This window comes from Rhynchophorus ferrugineus, unplaced genomic scaffold (assembly GCF_030347505.1).
Source record: "Rhynchophorus ferrugineus isolate W39M unplaced genomic scaffold, kcgeb_rfMv2 rfM4, whole genome shotgun sequence".
NCBI classification, from domain to species: Eukaryota; Metazoa; Arthropoda; class Insecta; order Coleoptera; family Curculionidae; genus Rhynchophorus; species Rhynchophorus ferrugineus.
The window spans coordinates 408,015-426,054 of record NW_027472583.1 but is presented as its reverse complement, the minus strand read 5'-3'; the positions used below and the strand labels follow the sequence as shown (position 1 = coordinate 426,054).

Here is an 18,040-nt window from a genome sequence, read left to right as displayed (position 1 = left end):
TAACCCCGCGGTGGAAATCAATGTCCGGTAAAACAGGCAACCACCATCGGTCAATTAGAAACATATCAACCTTCCATTGTATATTTATTTTTTTAATCCAGTTGCATATTTTTAAACCTCTCTTTGATCAAAATTTTTAATTACATGCTTCTGTCTGACAAAAGGGTAAATGATATTTTCTTTGTTGTCATGGACATACATTTAATATGTTGAAGTTATGACCTGCACTAAAGCAAGATATATGTATGAGTTAGTCAATGAATTAACACACCCGTAAAATAACAACATATAATTTCTTGGTAAAAATGCGTCACTTTACTAAATATTAATATATAAATCATAAGATAACTTATCAGTTTTTGTAAGACAGATAAGAAGTTACTATATTATATTAGCAATTGTCAATATACATTAAATTGTTATCTATCACCTTAGAATGTAAGTAAAAGAATGATTAATATCGTATAATTAATAGCAATATTATTTGTTTCAGGGCAGTAAATGGCTAAGTGCATTATATCAACTGGCGCCAATGTTCAACCCCCCAGCCCCCCCTTGATACCACAAAGGCGCCCTCCTCCATTTCTACCCCATTCCTATTCGCCTTTAATTTCAAACGTTCGATTCAAAATTTTAAACGAGGACTCATATTTTTTCCTTAATAGAAAATAAAATCCTATACTTAGATTGTTAGTTGATTAATTTATTTTGTTTTATATACACTGAATATTTCTACCTCCCGCATTTTTTACTTACTAAATCATTTTTTTTATAAAAATTTTGCATATTACTAAGTGGCCTTAATCTATACCTGATCTAGTTGTTTAGCGAATTTAGAGTATTTGTATATCTTGCGAAGTGTCCTTACTAATATTTATAGTAAACAGGCTAGACCTGGAACATTATTATTTTCTTAAAAGTAACGTTAGTTTTCATCATTCCCTGCGTTCCCCATATCCGTTGATTCGAACTTTATTTTCATAATGGGTGGCAGAAGTTCATTACGGATGTCTCGTAGATCACAAATAATCGGTAAGTTTATGAAACATGTTTAATCAGGTAACTGTCCAAAAGTATTTTTAAGTGCGTTTATTAAACATTTCCTATATTTTACTTGAATTTTATTGGTCAGGCAACTTATAATACAATATATGATGCAGTGCGTAGCAGCGCCATCTTTACATTAGTCTATAAATTAATGGGAACATGGCGAATCGAAGTTTAGAACAGATCTAGTTTTTTAAAGAAATATGATATTTCAGTTATTTTCGGTGTTTATCGGTGATATAATACTCGTTATTTCGCATAGATAAAAGGGAGTAATCAACGAATCAATATTATTACTTAATTAACTATTTAAAGTGTTTACTGTGATTGTTGTATTTCTCTATATTGATGTCAAACAGTATTATTTTGGTATAATAATATATTTTGCAAACAATAAACGAAAGGTCCCGTGACGAATTAGTTAGTTTATAACTGGCATCAGCAATTAAAGCCGAAAAGCAATACAAACAAACAAATGGTAACAGTGGAAAAAATAACATGGATTTTGAACTTGAAGTATTTGAGGTATATGATGAAACTGAGCCCCATGCTCAAAAGAAACGATCCAAACACACTAGGAAAAAGTGTAAACAAAAAGCAAAAGCACCAAAAACCTTGGCCAACATAGAAAATAATGAGAATGATATATCAAGATCCAAGTCTAGTGTTCGAAATAGCGATAGAAGACATTTGAGTCTTAGAGAATCTATACTAAATGTCTTTAGTAAGTTGGTTGTATGGAAACGGAGTTCTAAATATCAAGTTCCTGATAAATTGGATTCTCCTCATTCTTCAAAAGATTATCGTAGAGGTTACATTCCTTGTGGTAAGTGTAATGAGAATGACTCATTCTATTTAAAAATATTTATGTGATAGGAAATACATGGATTAGTTAAATGATTGCTTTTAATATAATTGAGTGATTTTCAAGTAAAAATGACTGAGGCCAGTATTGATAATATAAAAGTGTGATTTATAATTGTTTTTGTAGGTGTGGTAAATTTGATATCAATGAATGTTATATAGTAAAAATTACTCTATTTTAATGTATATTTTGAGTAAGAAATTAAATAGCATTAAATGGAACTATGCCAGTTGTTTAACAAACTGACGTAAGCAGTCAATTAACTTTAAATTGGGAACTAATATTCAGAAAATAAAATTGAACATAAAACAGTAAACAGATTGTAAAATAAATATTATAGGCCTTGACACTTTTTTATTGGTAACAAATAATCTGAATTTGAATTAAATGACAATTGAAAAAAGTTACTTCAATATATCTTATATTATTTAAATAATACAGTATCAAATTGGGTCCAAAATATTGAATTATATTTTATTCAATTAACTAGAATTAAAATGTTTTAATATAAAATAGCTTGGTATTATAGAGGCTGTTTTTTTTTAAACAGTAAGTCTATTACACTTAATTTTTCATATTTAAGTTTTTTACGTATTTTTAAACATTTAATGTGTTTCAATTAAAGAAACTGTCAGACACAGTTTAAGTAAAATATATTTGTCTGACAGAAAGAATAATAAATTGTTATATTGTTTTTAAAATGCATTTTATAATTTAAAAATGATATAATTAGTATTTTGTTCTAATATATCAGTTGAATATGTTAAGTTTAAATAAGCTAGTATATATAATAACAGAAAATTCAATAGTGTCCGACAATATTACATTTTTCTGTCAGAATTTGATCATTAAGGTTTTTGACGTTTTTGTCTAAAAACTCATGGTTTTTTTATGTTATTGTATAAAAATTTCGATGTATTCATTAACGATGATTCGATGACTTAATTGAATATACATTGTAGTTAGAATTTGAATTATAATTATGAATAATAAATATTGACTTTTGTGATTCAAAAAAAATATTTGAATCATATATTAAATTAATAAATTTATCAAAATAACAATATAGTAATGCTATATAAAAATTTAAATATTAATACGTGTAATGTACTTTGATGGAATAAAACATATATATATCATTATGTAAGGATACATATCAAATAAAATCGGATTGTGGGAATATAAAAAACTTTTTCATTAATACGAATGTATTTTGTTGATTCTAAACATAACCAGGACATAACGGTATGAACAGAATTGAGGACCTGGATGAAGGTCATCGCTAAGTCACTAAATGAATGCTAAAAATCATTTTAATTAATCTTTTTCATTTCAGATAATCAAAGAAAAATTCACGCTAATGATAGGGCATTCAATTCTCAATTCAGATATGCTGTAAGTACGGAGAATAAATTCGAACACTTATGTGCAGGGGAGCAACCGTGTTATAATTTGTTTTTAGAGCAATTTTATCAAAACGTCTAAATACTCGATTCTGACGTTCCTGCCACTGAATTTGTTCGAACAGTTCCAACGACTGGCCAATTTTTACTTTTTGTGCCTTTTGGTATTGCAATTAATCCCGGCCATTAGCAGTTTGACTCCGGTTACTACGGCACTGCCCCTCATTGGTGTCTTAGGTTTGACGGCTGTCAAGGATGCCTATGACGACATAGTACGTGGATGTTTACTATTACATTTTTTTAAATAAAAATCAATTTTAAATTTATCTTTAAGAATTTTGGAATAATATACTAATTTGTTCAGTAAGTTCGTTCTCAATTAAATTACACACCAGACGTTTATTAGTATTTAGTTTGTAGTACCATTTTAGTATTTGATTATTCACAGGAATATAACTTAACATTTCAGGATTGAATATATTCAGGTAGTTAAAAAAACCGCCGTTAAAATTGTGAAAAACTATTTTTGCAACAATAAATGTTTTTTTTTTATTTTTATGAACTTACTGAACAATCTACTTGGTTATATTATTTATAAAATCATGTTCATCTGAAACAATTCGATTCATTCTAATTACAGCAACGCCACATCTCAGATTCGCACGTTAATAACCGAAAATCAAGAGTGGTGCGCAATGGTAAACTCGTACAAGAAAAATGGTCGGCGGTACAGGTGGGCGATATCATCCGAATGGACAATAATACTTTTGTGGCTGCCGATTTACTTCTCCTCACTTCGAGCGAACCAAATGGTTTGTGTTACATCGAAACGTCGGAATTGGACGGGTATGCATTTGAATTTCTAACGAAAATAGATTTAGAATGAGAAGCCCATATATTAACTATTAATTTGGTCATCCCGTAAAATACGCTGATGCTATCCGTTATATTTATAGCGAAACCAACTTAAAATGCCGCCAGTGCTTGATGGAAACTGCAGAAATCGGTCAAGACGATGCCAAGCTGAGCGAATTCAATGGAGAAATTATTTGCGAGCAACCTAATAACCTGCTTAACAAGTTTGAAGGCGTTTTAATATGGAACGGACGAACTTATCCTTTAGACAATGACAAAGTAAGTTAAAATCAAAGATCGCGGATTCTGGTGGATGTATATTGGTTTTTACCGAGAGTCAGGTCAGTAACCAGGTTGGGCGTAAAGATTAACATTTACTTAATCTCCATGACGGTGTTAAGTGCAATCTCTAAACCCTGGAAGCTGGTCTGACTAAAATCGATAGAAGCAAACATTCTTAATCTATTCAGAATTTCATATAATTTTAACTACTGTCAAGATATATAATAATTATAAATTGTAGATAATTTTAAGAGGGTGTGTACTAAGAAACACGGCTTGGTGTTATGGTGTTGTGATTTTTGCTGGCAAAGACACCAAATTGATGCAAAACAGCGGAAAAAGTAAATTCAAACGGACCAGCATTGATCGTTTACTGAACTTTTTAATTATAGGAGTAAGTAATGTTCTAAATTTCAATTATTCTCGCTTGGGACATCAATGTTTTCACATTTTTATACCAGAATACCTACCTTAAATATATTTACAGTGTATTATAGATACTAAACAGCTTTATCAATATTGCGAATATTTTTTTCCTTTTTAGATAGTATTTTTTCTATTATCAATGTGCCTTTTCTGTATGGTGGCCTGTGGTATTTGGGAGTCATTGGTAGGCCGCTACTTCCAGACCTTTCTACCTTGGGACACCTTAGTTCCATCTGAACCTCTGGGAGGGGCTACAATAATAGGTAAATTATTACCACAAATAAATGTTTTATTATCTTTAATACTGGCCGGTGTTTTAATTGGTGATTGACGCCATCTATCTGAAAATGTCAGGAACTTTTTTCCAGATCTAGTATATTTAAAAACATTTGATAGATGATGTGACAATACTTTTTTATGATGAAAGAATGTTTAATATCATATGGTAATAAAATGTTTATTTTTGTAATATGAATATATGTTCTTGAGTGATCTAAAATACATAAAAATATTTGATTTTTTACATGTTACCGTTTTGTTTCAGCTTTATTGGTATTTTTCTCATACGCCATCGTTTTGAACACGGTGGTACCGATCTCATTGTATGTATCAGTAGAAGTCATACGATTTGTGCAAAGTTTTCTTATTAACTGGGATGAAAAAATGTATTATAAAAAAAACAACACTTACGCCAAAGCTAGAACTACCACTCTAAATGAGGAATTAGGTAAATATAAAATCTTTAACCTCTTGGGACTTCTTGTACATTTTCCATCTTACCAACTTCATGCTTACATATTACGAAAATCGACAACAGCCAAATCATAATGTTAGATACATTATTTTATTATTTCAATGCAAGCCTTGGAAAAAGCTTATCAACGTAAAATAGGTTTGAGCCTGGAATGTGTTTAATGTTTGTAAGTTGGGTATCAAACTATATGGGATTTTTAAAAAGCTGGGTCTTGAGAGGTTAAATAAAAATTAATTGTAAAAAATTAAAATGTATTCTTATATTACTGTGACTGAAGTTTTATATTTTAGGTCAAATTGAATATATTTTTTCGGATAAGACGGGTACTCTCACGCAAAACATCATGACATTTAACAAATGCTCCATTGGGGGTAATTGTTACGGAGATGTCATCGATCAGAGGACCGGTGACGTCATAGAAATAACTGAAGACACGGAACCGTTGGATTTTTCCTTCAATGCCAATTACGAACCCGAGTTCCGGTTTTACGACAAAAACTTATTGGAAGCTGTACGGAGGAGAGAAAAAGACACTTTTTTATTTTTTCGGCTACTAGCTCTATGCCACACAGTAATGTCAGAAGTAAGTTGTCGCCGATAAATACGCATCTTTGTATTACTATTCTATCCTCATTTTCTTGCTTTAGAACCGAGAAGGGAAGCTGGAATATCAGGCGCAATCACCTGACGAAGCTGCTCTTGTTTCAGCAGCAAGAAATTTTGGTTTTGTTTTTAAAGAAAGAACTCCAAACAGCATTACAATTGAGGTAAGTAATGACGGTGTTTCTTTTGATTTGGCATTTTGAGCAAAAATAACGTCTCAAAGCTAAGGAATATTGCAATATTAAGCAATATTTAATGACTATCTTGAATTGTCTATTTCAGGTCATGGGCACAAAAGAAGTATATGAACTTCTCTGCATTTTGGATTTCAATAATATTAGAAAAAGAATGTCCGTTATTTTAAGGAAAGATGGAAAACTGACCCTTTATTGTAAAGGCGCCGACAATGTTATCTACGAGAGACTTAAATCAGGTCAAGATGAGGTCAAAGCGAAAACTCAAGACCACTTAAACGTCGGTATAATGTTCTTCTTGCTTTCTTTTGTGCAATGTGATGGTTTTAGAAATTCGCCGGAGAGGGTCTCAGGACGCTTTGCCTGGCCTATTGTGATTTGGAGGAAAATTTTTTCAACGACTGGAAACAAAGACATCAGGAGGCCGCGGTAGCTCTGGAAGGTCGCGATGAAAAACTAGATGCAATCTATGAAGAGATCGAACGAGATATGCTACTAATTGGCGCAACCGCTATTGAAGATAAATTACAAGATGGCGTACCGAGTACTATAGCTAATCTTATTTTAGCTGGAATTAAAATTTGGGTACTTACAGGAGATAAACAAGGTAATTTGGTGTCATTATATATATAGTCTATACAAAGTAGCAGTAAACTCGTTATCTCAATTTATGATGTCAAAACTGTGCAATTATGTCGCATTTTAGTTTATTTTAGCTTCACTATATAACAACATTCTAATATAAGTAAAATAATGAAACAAAAATTTTATAAAATATAATTTATTTTAACCTTACAGTACATTTAATGCATATATTATCAAAATACTTAAACTACAGTTAATTAAACAGCCAAAATAGTTTATAGATTAGAGTTATTTTATTTTATGAATTATTTTCTAAACCACCTGGGTATCCCCTGGAGGCTTAATCCACCTAATTAATAATTGAACATCTAAGTAATATGTCTTCGGTTATATTTTCAATCTTATCAGTCAGTATTGTTTATTTTTATTTTTATATTATCTATTTTTAACTGGAATTAAATTAAAAGGAAAATATTGCCTGGTATTAAAACGAATTATAAAGTGCAATAAACAATACATTATACATCTTGATGACGTAAGTTCACTGCTACTTTGGATAGACTACATAACAGATTGTTCTAACCGTTAGGAAGAAAGGATTAACCCTCCACCCCCTTTAATTTGCAACACATTAATTTTCTTTTATAATAAATTTCAGAAACCGCAATTAATATTGGTTATTCCTGTCAACTGTTAACCGACGAACTAGTAGATGTTTTCATAGTCGACGCGTCGACGCTCGATGAAGTTCAACAGCAACTACTGAAATTCAGGGAAAACATCAAAATCGTACATCGGTTTCGGCCGCCAAATGAAGATGTGGGAGGTCCGAAAACGGAGAATGGAGTGGGCAGTACGAACGGGGCCAGCGTGGGTCCAACGAGTCACGGCACCGGCTCGGGACCGCCCGCCGTTAGCGTGGTGACGTTCAGGTGGGCGGGCTCAGAAGCAAACAAACGCAAGAGAGCAAGGTAGAGGACAACAAAGGGCACCCTCTATCTCTCTATATTTGTCTGTGCTTTAATACACTGAGGATATTTTGCATATCGGTAGAAGAGAAACAAAAAAACCAATCAGCTTCAGAAATATCTTACATACAATTCTCTCTTCGTTGTTCTTCCAACAGCATTTAAATTTCACAAATCAAAAAACAGCATGAATAATTGGATTAATTTTTTTTTAAATTAATTTTAAAGATTTATAAAAAATCACAATGTTTTTAAATATATCAATATTTTTCTCGGTGGCCGACACGTCTGCTTTGAGACAACCATTGAAAAGCAAAGAGGCGTGTTATACAACCCATAAAAACCTAGTTGGAAATACTTAATTTGCTCCTGCTAGATTTACTGACTTTCCATTTATATGGCTCAACAAAAAAATAGTTGATTGTTTTCTTTATCTCATAAATCAATCCTCACAATTTTTTGTGAAGAAAAACCAATAGGAAAAGGAAATGTCCTCTTTACTTTTTTTGATCTCGAAAGACAGGCGTTTTTGACATTCTTCATACTTGAAAGGAGTCTCCTACTGTGACAAATCAAGACCTCGAATATGATCAGTCAACCTATATGATTAATCATTTCTTCCTTCAGAATCAGGGTCATTGAGTTCTTCTTTCGCACTGGGTTGGATTATATTAAGAAATGTTAAACTATGTAAATCCGGGGTAGCAGATGAAAGATTTAGATATTTTTCCATGACTATCCTTATTTTATAGACAAAGTGAAGCAAAAAGCGCAGTTTATACAGTGTTCTTAATCGTTCCCATTCATGCCAGTGCTATTTTTATGAATATACCGAATAATTGCAGGAATTTTAGATAACCTGGAGAAATTACCCCGATTTAAATGCGGTTGCTGTTGGAAGGAAAAAATACTATACCATATATTTCAAGCGATAACTTATTCCAGGTTTCTACATTGTTATTCAAATAATGATAATCAAAATAATGAAAGGTGTACAAATAAGTTTTGAAGGATTTGCAATAATTGATAGCATAACTAGTATTAAAATGCGTTGCTTTATGATTATATTCACTTTAAAGCGTCATTTCCGTCTAAAAATAAGCCAATTCTCTGAATAACACACAATTTACTGGATGCGCTGTTTTTATTTCAATTGGGAGAAAAAAAAACAGTACAGCCTTTAATTATGGTGCGAACGGCATATGGGGAACTTTTTTTTAAGTGTCGATTTTGATATCAGTAACAAAGAACACGGTAAGACATCGGTAAAGTTATGCTGCATTGGAAACGTTATTGGACCGAGTTTCATACCAAACTCATGAAGAAATGATCCAAAGGGCGATTTAAAACCATGGATAACTGTGGATATGATGCAAAAATAAGGAAATTGGGTATATAAACATATTTTGCAAAGGGCATCTACTGCTCTAGACGAAAAATAAAAAGGGGTTTTTCACTAAGTCATGCTGATGGATGAAAAGTCAATGCACTATGATGAACCAAAACATAGAAAATGGGGAGATAAGCTTATGCACTTCAATCAAATATTCACTCAAACTGAACATTTATGAAAAACACTATGAACTTCATCAGCCTAATGAAACCATCACTCGAAAGTTGCCAACAATAGTTGATTTGTTACTTACAATTTTCGAGCCAAGCACCTCTATATAAAATCATTACCAAGTGATTTTTGCTACTATTGTAGCAGTGTATCTGATTAACGCTCCAAAGATACAGAAAAGACCTCAAAACGTATTTGTACATCCCACATACATGTAGATTATTATTCAATTTAGAATAATTTTCAATACATATTTCTGAAACGGGATATGGTGACATGCAAAAATGCACTATTAACACAAACTTAGTGGGCAATTATCGCATCGCGTGGTTCAATTGGCTGTTAGAACATGTTGCTAAATTTTCCGAATCGAGTTACTAACCAAATTAGTTTTAGAGAGGAGTCACTAGTAATGGACCTCTTACACACTCTGAATTAATCTACCTCTGCTCTCTAATTCTGTAACATAAGCTTCTATAGTATATAATTAAATGTTGTGACTGTTTATGTTTTAATTCGCGATGACTTCGAAAGTATTGAGTTAGGTGAAAATAATCTACTAAAATATATGACGTATTTTAACAGATAACTTTACCTAACTCAATAATTTCCAGCAATAATAGAAATGAATATCAGATGTATAACTTAATTTTTATATTTTCTTAGAGTGTAAAATTGTAATCGAAGTCGATAAATCTATTACTTATATAACTTCTCAGAATAGCAAAGTTCAATGTAATTGTTAAATAACACATTCAGCATTGCATTGTACACTATATACGAATTCCAAGACGTGCCTTTCAGTAGTACGGCAACAAATACGAACCTCTTATCAAAGGTTGTAAAGGGTGAGAATATTCCTGAACGTAAAAAGTCCTGAGTTCATTCCGGACAACTTAATACATCGACGCCAAAATAAGACAGTCATGTCACGTGCTTTCGATTATGACTGCGTTCGAAAACCCTCTCAAACTTTTTCAATTTTGTTCGCACGTGGTATTCACCAGACTTGATAGAGTGCTTTTCAAGATAATAATACTTGCTGTGTCTTTATCTATACAATATATATGCTAGAAAACCTATAAAAATTAAGCTGTACGCTTGATAGAATCAACTATTAATATAGCAGTTTCGAATCTAACTGAAATATTTCTGGAATATTTTCTTCATTACGAAAATTTAAAATTTTGGAGAACCGTAGTAAATTTTTTAAATTTATTTTCTGATAAGTTTGTTTCATGTCAAAATCGTTTTTACCAGAAAAATAACGTTTCATTTAATGATTTTAGTACCGAATTAGAGTACTTGGGTGGTATCGAGGAACCGCCCATGGAAGAATCCAATGCCGGTTTTGCTATTGTGGTTAACGGTCACTCATTGGTCCATTGCCTTCATCCTCAAATGGAGAGGCTTTTTTTGGAAGTAGTTATGCAGTGCAAATCGGTAATATGTTGCAGAGTCACGCCTTTACAAAAGGCTCTAGTTGTAGAGTTGGTTAAAAAAAACAAACATGCCGTTACATTGGCTATTGGTGATGGAGCCAATGATGTTTCCATGATAAAAGGTAAATTTAATTTTAATTCAGAATAGCAGAACAGTAACACGATTATTTCTTTATAGCTGCCCATATAGGTGTCGGTATATCGGGAGAAGAAGGAATGCAAGCTGTTTTAGCATCCGATTACTCCATTGCTCAGTTTCGTTTTCTGGAACGATTGTTATTGGTCCACGGTCGTTGGTCGTATTATCGTATGTGTAGTTTTCTACGATACTTTTTTAATAAGAACTTTGCTTTTACCTTGTGTCACTTTTGGTACGCATTTTTCTGTGGATTCAGCGCTCAGGTAAGCTTTTTATTATGGTTTCATATATTACTAATATTTGTATTTTAAAATATTTCTAAACGATTACAGATTCAAGTCAATAGAATATAATTTACGATATTTTTTTAATAAAAAAAACTTATTTAAACTTATCTAACATGATTGAAACTATCAAGCCTATAAATTGTTATTATTTTTTTATTTGAACACTATAAGCATATAAAAGAAAATGAGACAAAATCTACCTATGAGACGTTCACCCTTTCTAGAAGAACATGTCCCTCGGTAAAATTGTATAATCATGAACTTCGGCAAGCAGACAACATTAAATATCTGGGAATGTATTTCCATCGACGTTTGACATGGAAAAAACATAGTGACAAAACGCAAACTTGGGGTTAAACTAAACCAAGTGTACTGACTGATAGGGCGTAAATCTAAATTACCATTATATAACAAGGTTTTGCTGTATAAGTCATTACTTAGACCCATACCATATGGTATTAACTGTGGGGTACTACTAGCAAATCTAACATAGATATCCTCCAGAGATTCCAGAATAAAGTGTTGATTCGGAGTGTTAGTGCGAAATACTTTAAAAGACTATTAGTGCATCCCAATGCACTCGCCAAACAGTTAAATGTGCGCGATGACAGTGAAGTGCGTAGGCTCCAACGCAAACTACCATACGAACTGATTAATAGACACATGGAATGAAATTTAATAATTTCTAGAATAAGATTTAGATTATAAATTGTATAGCAGATCACTGAAGTAATCTACTTGTCAGGATTTTTATATTATATAACTGAAATCATGTAATAATACTTATTATCCACGGGCAGATTGTTGACGTTCTAGGAGATTAAAAAAAAATTTAATAAATTTCAAATAGTGTTGGTTGGCTCAAACGCATCAATAGTAGTCAATTAATCTATTAGGTTTTACCGGCTCACAGTATACCATACTAAGCTGATCCCAGCAAATGTAGAATATTAACTTGGAGCCATGGATATTCCGCTTTGCCCTTTGAATTATCGTAGTGAATCCACTTCTAATCACCAGTAACAATACGATGCAAAAAACCTTTCCGATTTTGTCGTTGAAGCAACATTTCACACATGACCAAACGTAAACAAACACACGATTGGAAATGACTTCTGCATATTATTCATGCCTTTTACACTGATCATCATTGAGTAATGCCCTCAAGTTCTCGTCTTCAATTTTTTACTGTTCAAAAAGGTTGGTCTGTTTTCTCTTGATCTTTGACTTCGTTTTTCAAAATCGTCAGTTTTAAAATCAATGGAGTTATTAGCTTCACACAGCGTGCTTTCATCTTTTTCCTTCAAATTGAAGTAAAAAAGTAAAACTTCCCGCAAATGAGATTTACTCGGTACAAACCCAAACATTTTCAACGCGCTGACAAAAAAAAATTGTTCCTACTTCGACGAAATGACATACTGAAAAGTCAAGCCTGTCAGTGATACTTTTACGTGAAGTTAGCTACAAATGTACCCGATGCGATTAATACACAATAATACCATCTGTTGTAAATCCTTTAAAATTAGTTTATAGGCCTAATAACTTCATATCACATTCAGACAATCATATCCTTTTTTTCAGACCGTGTTCGATCCAATGTTCATATCCATCTACAATTTGTTTTACACATCATTACCAGTTTTGGCGGTGGGAATCTTTGACCAAGACGTAAACGACAAGAATTCCGTTCTGTATCCCCAGCTGTATAAACCAGGTCATCTGAATCTCTTCTTTAATAAGAAGGAATTTTTTCGAAGCGCTCTTCAAGGATGTGTTGTATCAATTCTCTTATTTTTTATGGCTTACGGTAGGTTGATTAAACTTTTTATGATAAATGTAGATACTTACATCTTTTATGTTTTTAGGTACATATTATGATGCGGTCGCTCCTAACGGCCAAGGTCTTTCCGATTATATGTTATTTTGTAGCGTCACTGCAGCTATATTGGTTATAGTTAATACTGCCCAGGTAATAAATGTATTTTTTTATTTAATCATAAATTACAGAAGATTTCCATCTTCGTTTTACATAATCTCGTTAACAATAAAAGCAATAACTGGTGATATTTTTTTATTAAACACATATTAAATTAGATATGCTTAATACAATCTCAATTTATAAATTAATTTATTACTACTGTTTTGTTGTACTTGCATTAATACACAAACAAGGCGAGTACGAGATTAATACATCAGTATATATTTCCCAAATTATAATAAAACTAATCTACTTAAACTAAAGTTAAGAATAAACAAGTTTGAGTGGTTTGGTTCGCTTCAATCTTCTGATTTCCTGCCTGTTGTCTAGCAGCTGTATGGCTTCCACATTGCTGTGATTTAGTAATATCTACATTATTTTTCCTATTTAATGTTTTAAGACGAAATCTTCGATCACTTCATGTGTCCATTTGATTTCAAAGTTATTGTGCAATTCTTCGTTGGTTTCATAGGTCCAAATTGGCTTTATGATTGATGGAACATGCTTCAGTCTCAAACAGACATTGAATATACATTTCAACATGACTATGCTTTTCGTGGCAGCTCTTTTAATAACCCAAGTGAAATATTATCAATTTCAGGAGCCTTTTTAGGATTGAAGTTGTTGTAAATTTTTGTGGCAACCTCCATTGTGATATCAGATTTACAGCTGCAACGGGCTGATAAACATGATTTATATTTATTGTAGATTCTATATCATTCAGTTGGAATACGTTAGCTAAATGTTCTGCAAGTAATCCAGCTATTTCGTCGTTGAGTTAAACCCATTCATTGATCATTTTTTATAGGCCATACTTAATAATTAGTCTTTTAATCACCGAGTTGCTTTGCATAGCGGGTAATCTTTGTCTGCTTCCGGGAACTGATGATATAACCACATAAAAATAAATCAAGTTTCATATGATCAATGTTAAATCACATGATTTAGATGACCCACTCCAATAACCAAGACGAGCTGTATCGTATATAATAACACGAAACAACAAATTAGCACCGAAAATCGTATATCTTCTCTTATATATAATCTGATCAGATCTATATTTTCAATTTAAGTTATCTCGTGATAAATTTGTTTACAAATTAGTGCGGAGAATATAAAAAATGCACTTACGTTTTAATCTTAATGAAAAAAACGTTTAAAATTATCACGAAACTAGAAAAAAAATAGAGCAGAAAATAAATACATAATAATATAAATACATAAGGCCAAGGAGGTTCTATATATTTTTTAGTTTTAATATATAAAGAGGTTCAACATATACATTTATTTTACAGATAGCAATGGATACTGTATATTGGACGGTTTGTAACCACGTAATGATATGGGGCTCATTAGCATTTTACTTTATCGCTGACAATTTCTACAATTACATCTATGGAGGTCCGTATGTTGGTTCCCTCACTAAAGCTATGGCCGGAGTCAATTTTTGGTTCACGACTGTTCTAGTGGTCACAGCCTGTATACTTCCTGTTTTAGCATACAGGTTTTATTTTGTAGATGTGTTTCCTACATTATCAGATCGTGTCAGACTGAAACAACGCCTAGCCCAGGTAAGTAAATGAGAAATTGAAAAATTATATATATGGACGGTGGAAAAGTAATTTCGGTTTTTTCTAAAAGACATCTCTAATAATACTTATTTAGTGAACTCATACTTAGTTTGAAAACTGACAGTGTCTAGAATATTCTAGACATAAAGGTAGCGGAACTACTTTCACCAAAACTATTTCTCCAACCCATTATATGTATATAAATTTTAATTATAAATATATAAACTTTTTTTGACGTATTACGTGTATTTCAGGTGAGATCGAGACAAAGCCAAGACGTACTACGGACCCCGTCTGCCCGAAGAGCTCGAAGATCGATAAGATCTGGTTACGCCTTCGCCCATCAAGAGGGCTTCGGAAGATTGATTACTTCGGGAAAAATAATGCGCAAGTTACCTAATTCGGACTTTACCATACCCAGCATCATCAACAAATTGAACATGTCAAATTCGACAAAAGAGTCTAACAGAAACCCTCCCAACTCGGCGGCGTCCAACTCCCAAGATGGAAGTAGTAGTGGGAGAGCACCGATACAAGATTTGGACACCATCAATTTGTGATAATTAGTGGAACTTTCTTAGCTGTGACACGAAGTTACATGTATTCATTAATTTTGGTTCAGGATGAATCTTTTTGCCGAGTTCCAGTTGAAAATGTAGACTTATCGAGCATTTTCTCAATGGCGAATACATATTGTACACTGATGAGTTGCCATGACCATTTTCATACAACACCCCCATTGAGATTACTGTTTTTTATATAATAGACACGAGAGGAATTGTTGACTGTTAACATTTTCTTTGTTAATTCTTGCTGAAAATGATTGTAAGGAGTAAAACACCTTATAAAAAGAAAAAGTGTATTATCTATACACATTCACCGACAAAATTATTTACATTATGTAAACTAGACTTAAAATTAAGCTTTACTAGTCAAACAAAGTATGTTTACTGTTAAGATTATTACTTATTGTAAAAGTTACATTTAAAATATTGCCTTTTGTTTTAATTTTTTATGAATAAATTTATTTTTTCTCTATAAACGCTTTTTGAAGTTCATTACAACAAACACTTGTTTCATAATGAACATAAGATTCTCCGGTAATATACCTATGCATATAATGTAATATATCAGCAAAAATAAAATTAAAGGTAGATTTAACTTATCAACAGTACTATAGCTTCAAAAAACCTCATAGACTGCCCCTGTCGGGCCAATGTACGTCGTCAAAATGTATAGCGTCTGCACGTCGCAATGCTGCCGCATTAAATTGAACTTTTGGTACATTTACAGGTTCATAACCTTTAATTATTATCACTAACGTTTTGAAGAGTTTTGTTGCGTTTTGACTTTTTAACTAAGTTAAAGTGAAAAGGAAACACGCAATACATTTTTACAAACTGTATTTGGCACTATAATCGACGTTACCTATGACATGGATGGACTGTTTCATGGAAGCACTATATAGTCAGTTCAATAAAACAGTGAACTCACGCCATCTAAATTTATGATGTCAAAAAGCTACACTAACTTTAAGCTTTACTTCATTTTGGCTTTGAAATATAACAAAATTATAGTCTAGATTATGTTCTTCTAAATTGTAATTTTTATTTATAAAATTCTCATCACAAAAAATATAAATAAATAAATAAGTACATCTAACGCATATATGATACGATCTCGTTTCGGTTCGAAATAACAGATTAGATGCAATCTGTTTCTGACTCTTATTATCTAATGACTGGCATTTTCAATCAGAGAAATAATAAGCAGCGACTTCAAATTTATTAAAAAAATAAAACACCAAAACCTGTATATATAATCACTAATTTCTTGAAGAAATTTGCAGAGGTTTGACAACTATGTGAATTTTGTCAGCTGACTCAGTTACATGTTCCAACCTACCACAGTATTGTATCTCTTTTTTTCTAAAATAAAATGGAAAAGGAAAATATTGTCAGAGTTTAAAACCAATTTACAAATTGTAATAGTATCTTTGATTATTTTTATATTCCAACCATTTTCTGATTCAGCCTGATTATTTGTATGCAACATGCCTTATACCTTTACATAAAAAAACTAGGTTCAATTACAAAGATATATCTGACTTTTTAACTATCAATAAAAATATGCTATTTGCAAATGATAACATTTGGTGTGTTAAAATATTTCAAAAACAATAACAATTTACTTTTATCTTAATTTATACATAAGTAGCGGATCCAGATATAATGTTTATGAAAAAACCTGTTCTTTGCATGATCTTTAAATCAAAATTAAATTTTACTAATGTTACAAATTGTACCATTTATTTAAGAAGATGTTATCGGTGTTCTACAATTTGGGCAGTCTTTTTTACATTGAAACCATTTGTTTATGCAAGACTCATGAAACTGATGGTCACACATTAGGATTCTACTTTGTTCTGGCGAGTTTATATTTTCGTAACATATTGTACAATTAATATCTTGTTGGGAATTTTTCCTTTTTCTTCGTCTTCTACCAATCTCTTCTACAATTCTACCAATTGTCCATATTAGAATTTATTATAAGTGTAAATTTAATAAATATGAATACCTTACCTCTCTTGATATGGTATTGTCACTGTTATATTATCATCATTACTGTTACCTCTATTTTGGGAACCATAACGGTGCTGATTAGAGCTATTGTCTTGGAAATGATTATATACAGCAAATCCTACTGTTGCTATAATGGTTACACCAAAAAGTATAAATTTTAAAGGTATCATTTCTATAATTAAAGGAATACACAAAAAATTAACTTCAACCGCATCTCTTAAATAATTGATGATTTACCTTTTATCTTAGATAATTCGGTAAATCACAGAATTTCGAACAATCACTGGCTAAGAAAAATTTTCCCAAAAAATATCACATAAAAGGGGGCCTGAATACTAATAATGCATATATATATATATAATAAATATAGATACATATACACACTTGAAACCCTACAATAACATAAACGAATTAAAGAAAAATGTTACAATTCTAATAACAAAAACTTTTCTAAAGCTATATTTATAAATTTATCTCAGAAGACATTTCTCCTAA

General features: G+C 31.7%; 1 protein-coding gene and 1 long non-coding RNA gene across 3 annotated transcripts; one reads left to right on the top strand and one right to left on the bottom strand.

Moving 5' to 3' along the window:
• The first annotated feature begins 1,184 nt into the window (after nt 1-1,184).
• ATP8B (ATPase phospholipid transporting 8B) lies at nt 1,185-16,005 on the top strand. Of its 2 annotated transcripts, none has more exons than XM_076402533.1 (19): nt 1,185-1,873; nt 3,249-3,307; nt 3,375-3,587; nt 3,956-4,161; nt 4,272-4,449; nt 4,694-4,846; nt 4,997-5,141; nt 5,423-5,605; nt 5,923-6,215; nt 6,280-6,399; nt 6,518-6,709; nt 6,760-7,036; nt 7,673-7,946; nt 10,836-11,110; nt 11,167-11,390; nt 12,996-13,221; nt 13,280-13,383; nt 14,688-14,963; nt 15,218-16,005. In XM_076402533.1, exons 1-19 carry the CDS (start codon nt 1,546-1,548, stop codon nt 15,521-15,523), a joined length of 4,032 nt encoding a protein of 1,343 aa, XP_076258648.1. In that variant the 5' UTR covers nt 1,185-1,545; the 3' UTR covers nt 15,524-16,005. The 2 variants fall into 2 exon arrangements, with proteins under 2 accessions (XP_076258648.1, XP_076258647.1); XM_076402532.1 differs by having other exon boundaries at nt 7,673-7,985.
• A 724-nt stretch (nt 16,006-16,729) lies between these two features.
• LOC143195437 (uncharacterized) lies at nt 16,730-17,409 on the bottom strand. The gene is made up of 2 exons (XR_013005536.1): nt 17,269-17,409; nt 16,730-16,891 (listed from the first exon to the last, which is right to left on the bottom strand). It is a non-coding gene; the product is annotated as an uncharacterized LOC143195437 (long non-coding RNA).
• Nucleotides 17,410-18,040: the final 631 nt, after the last annotated feature.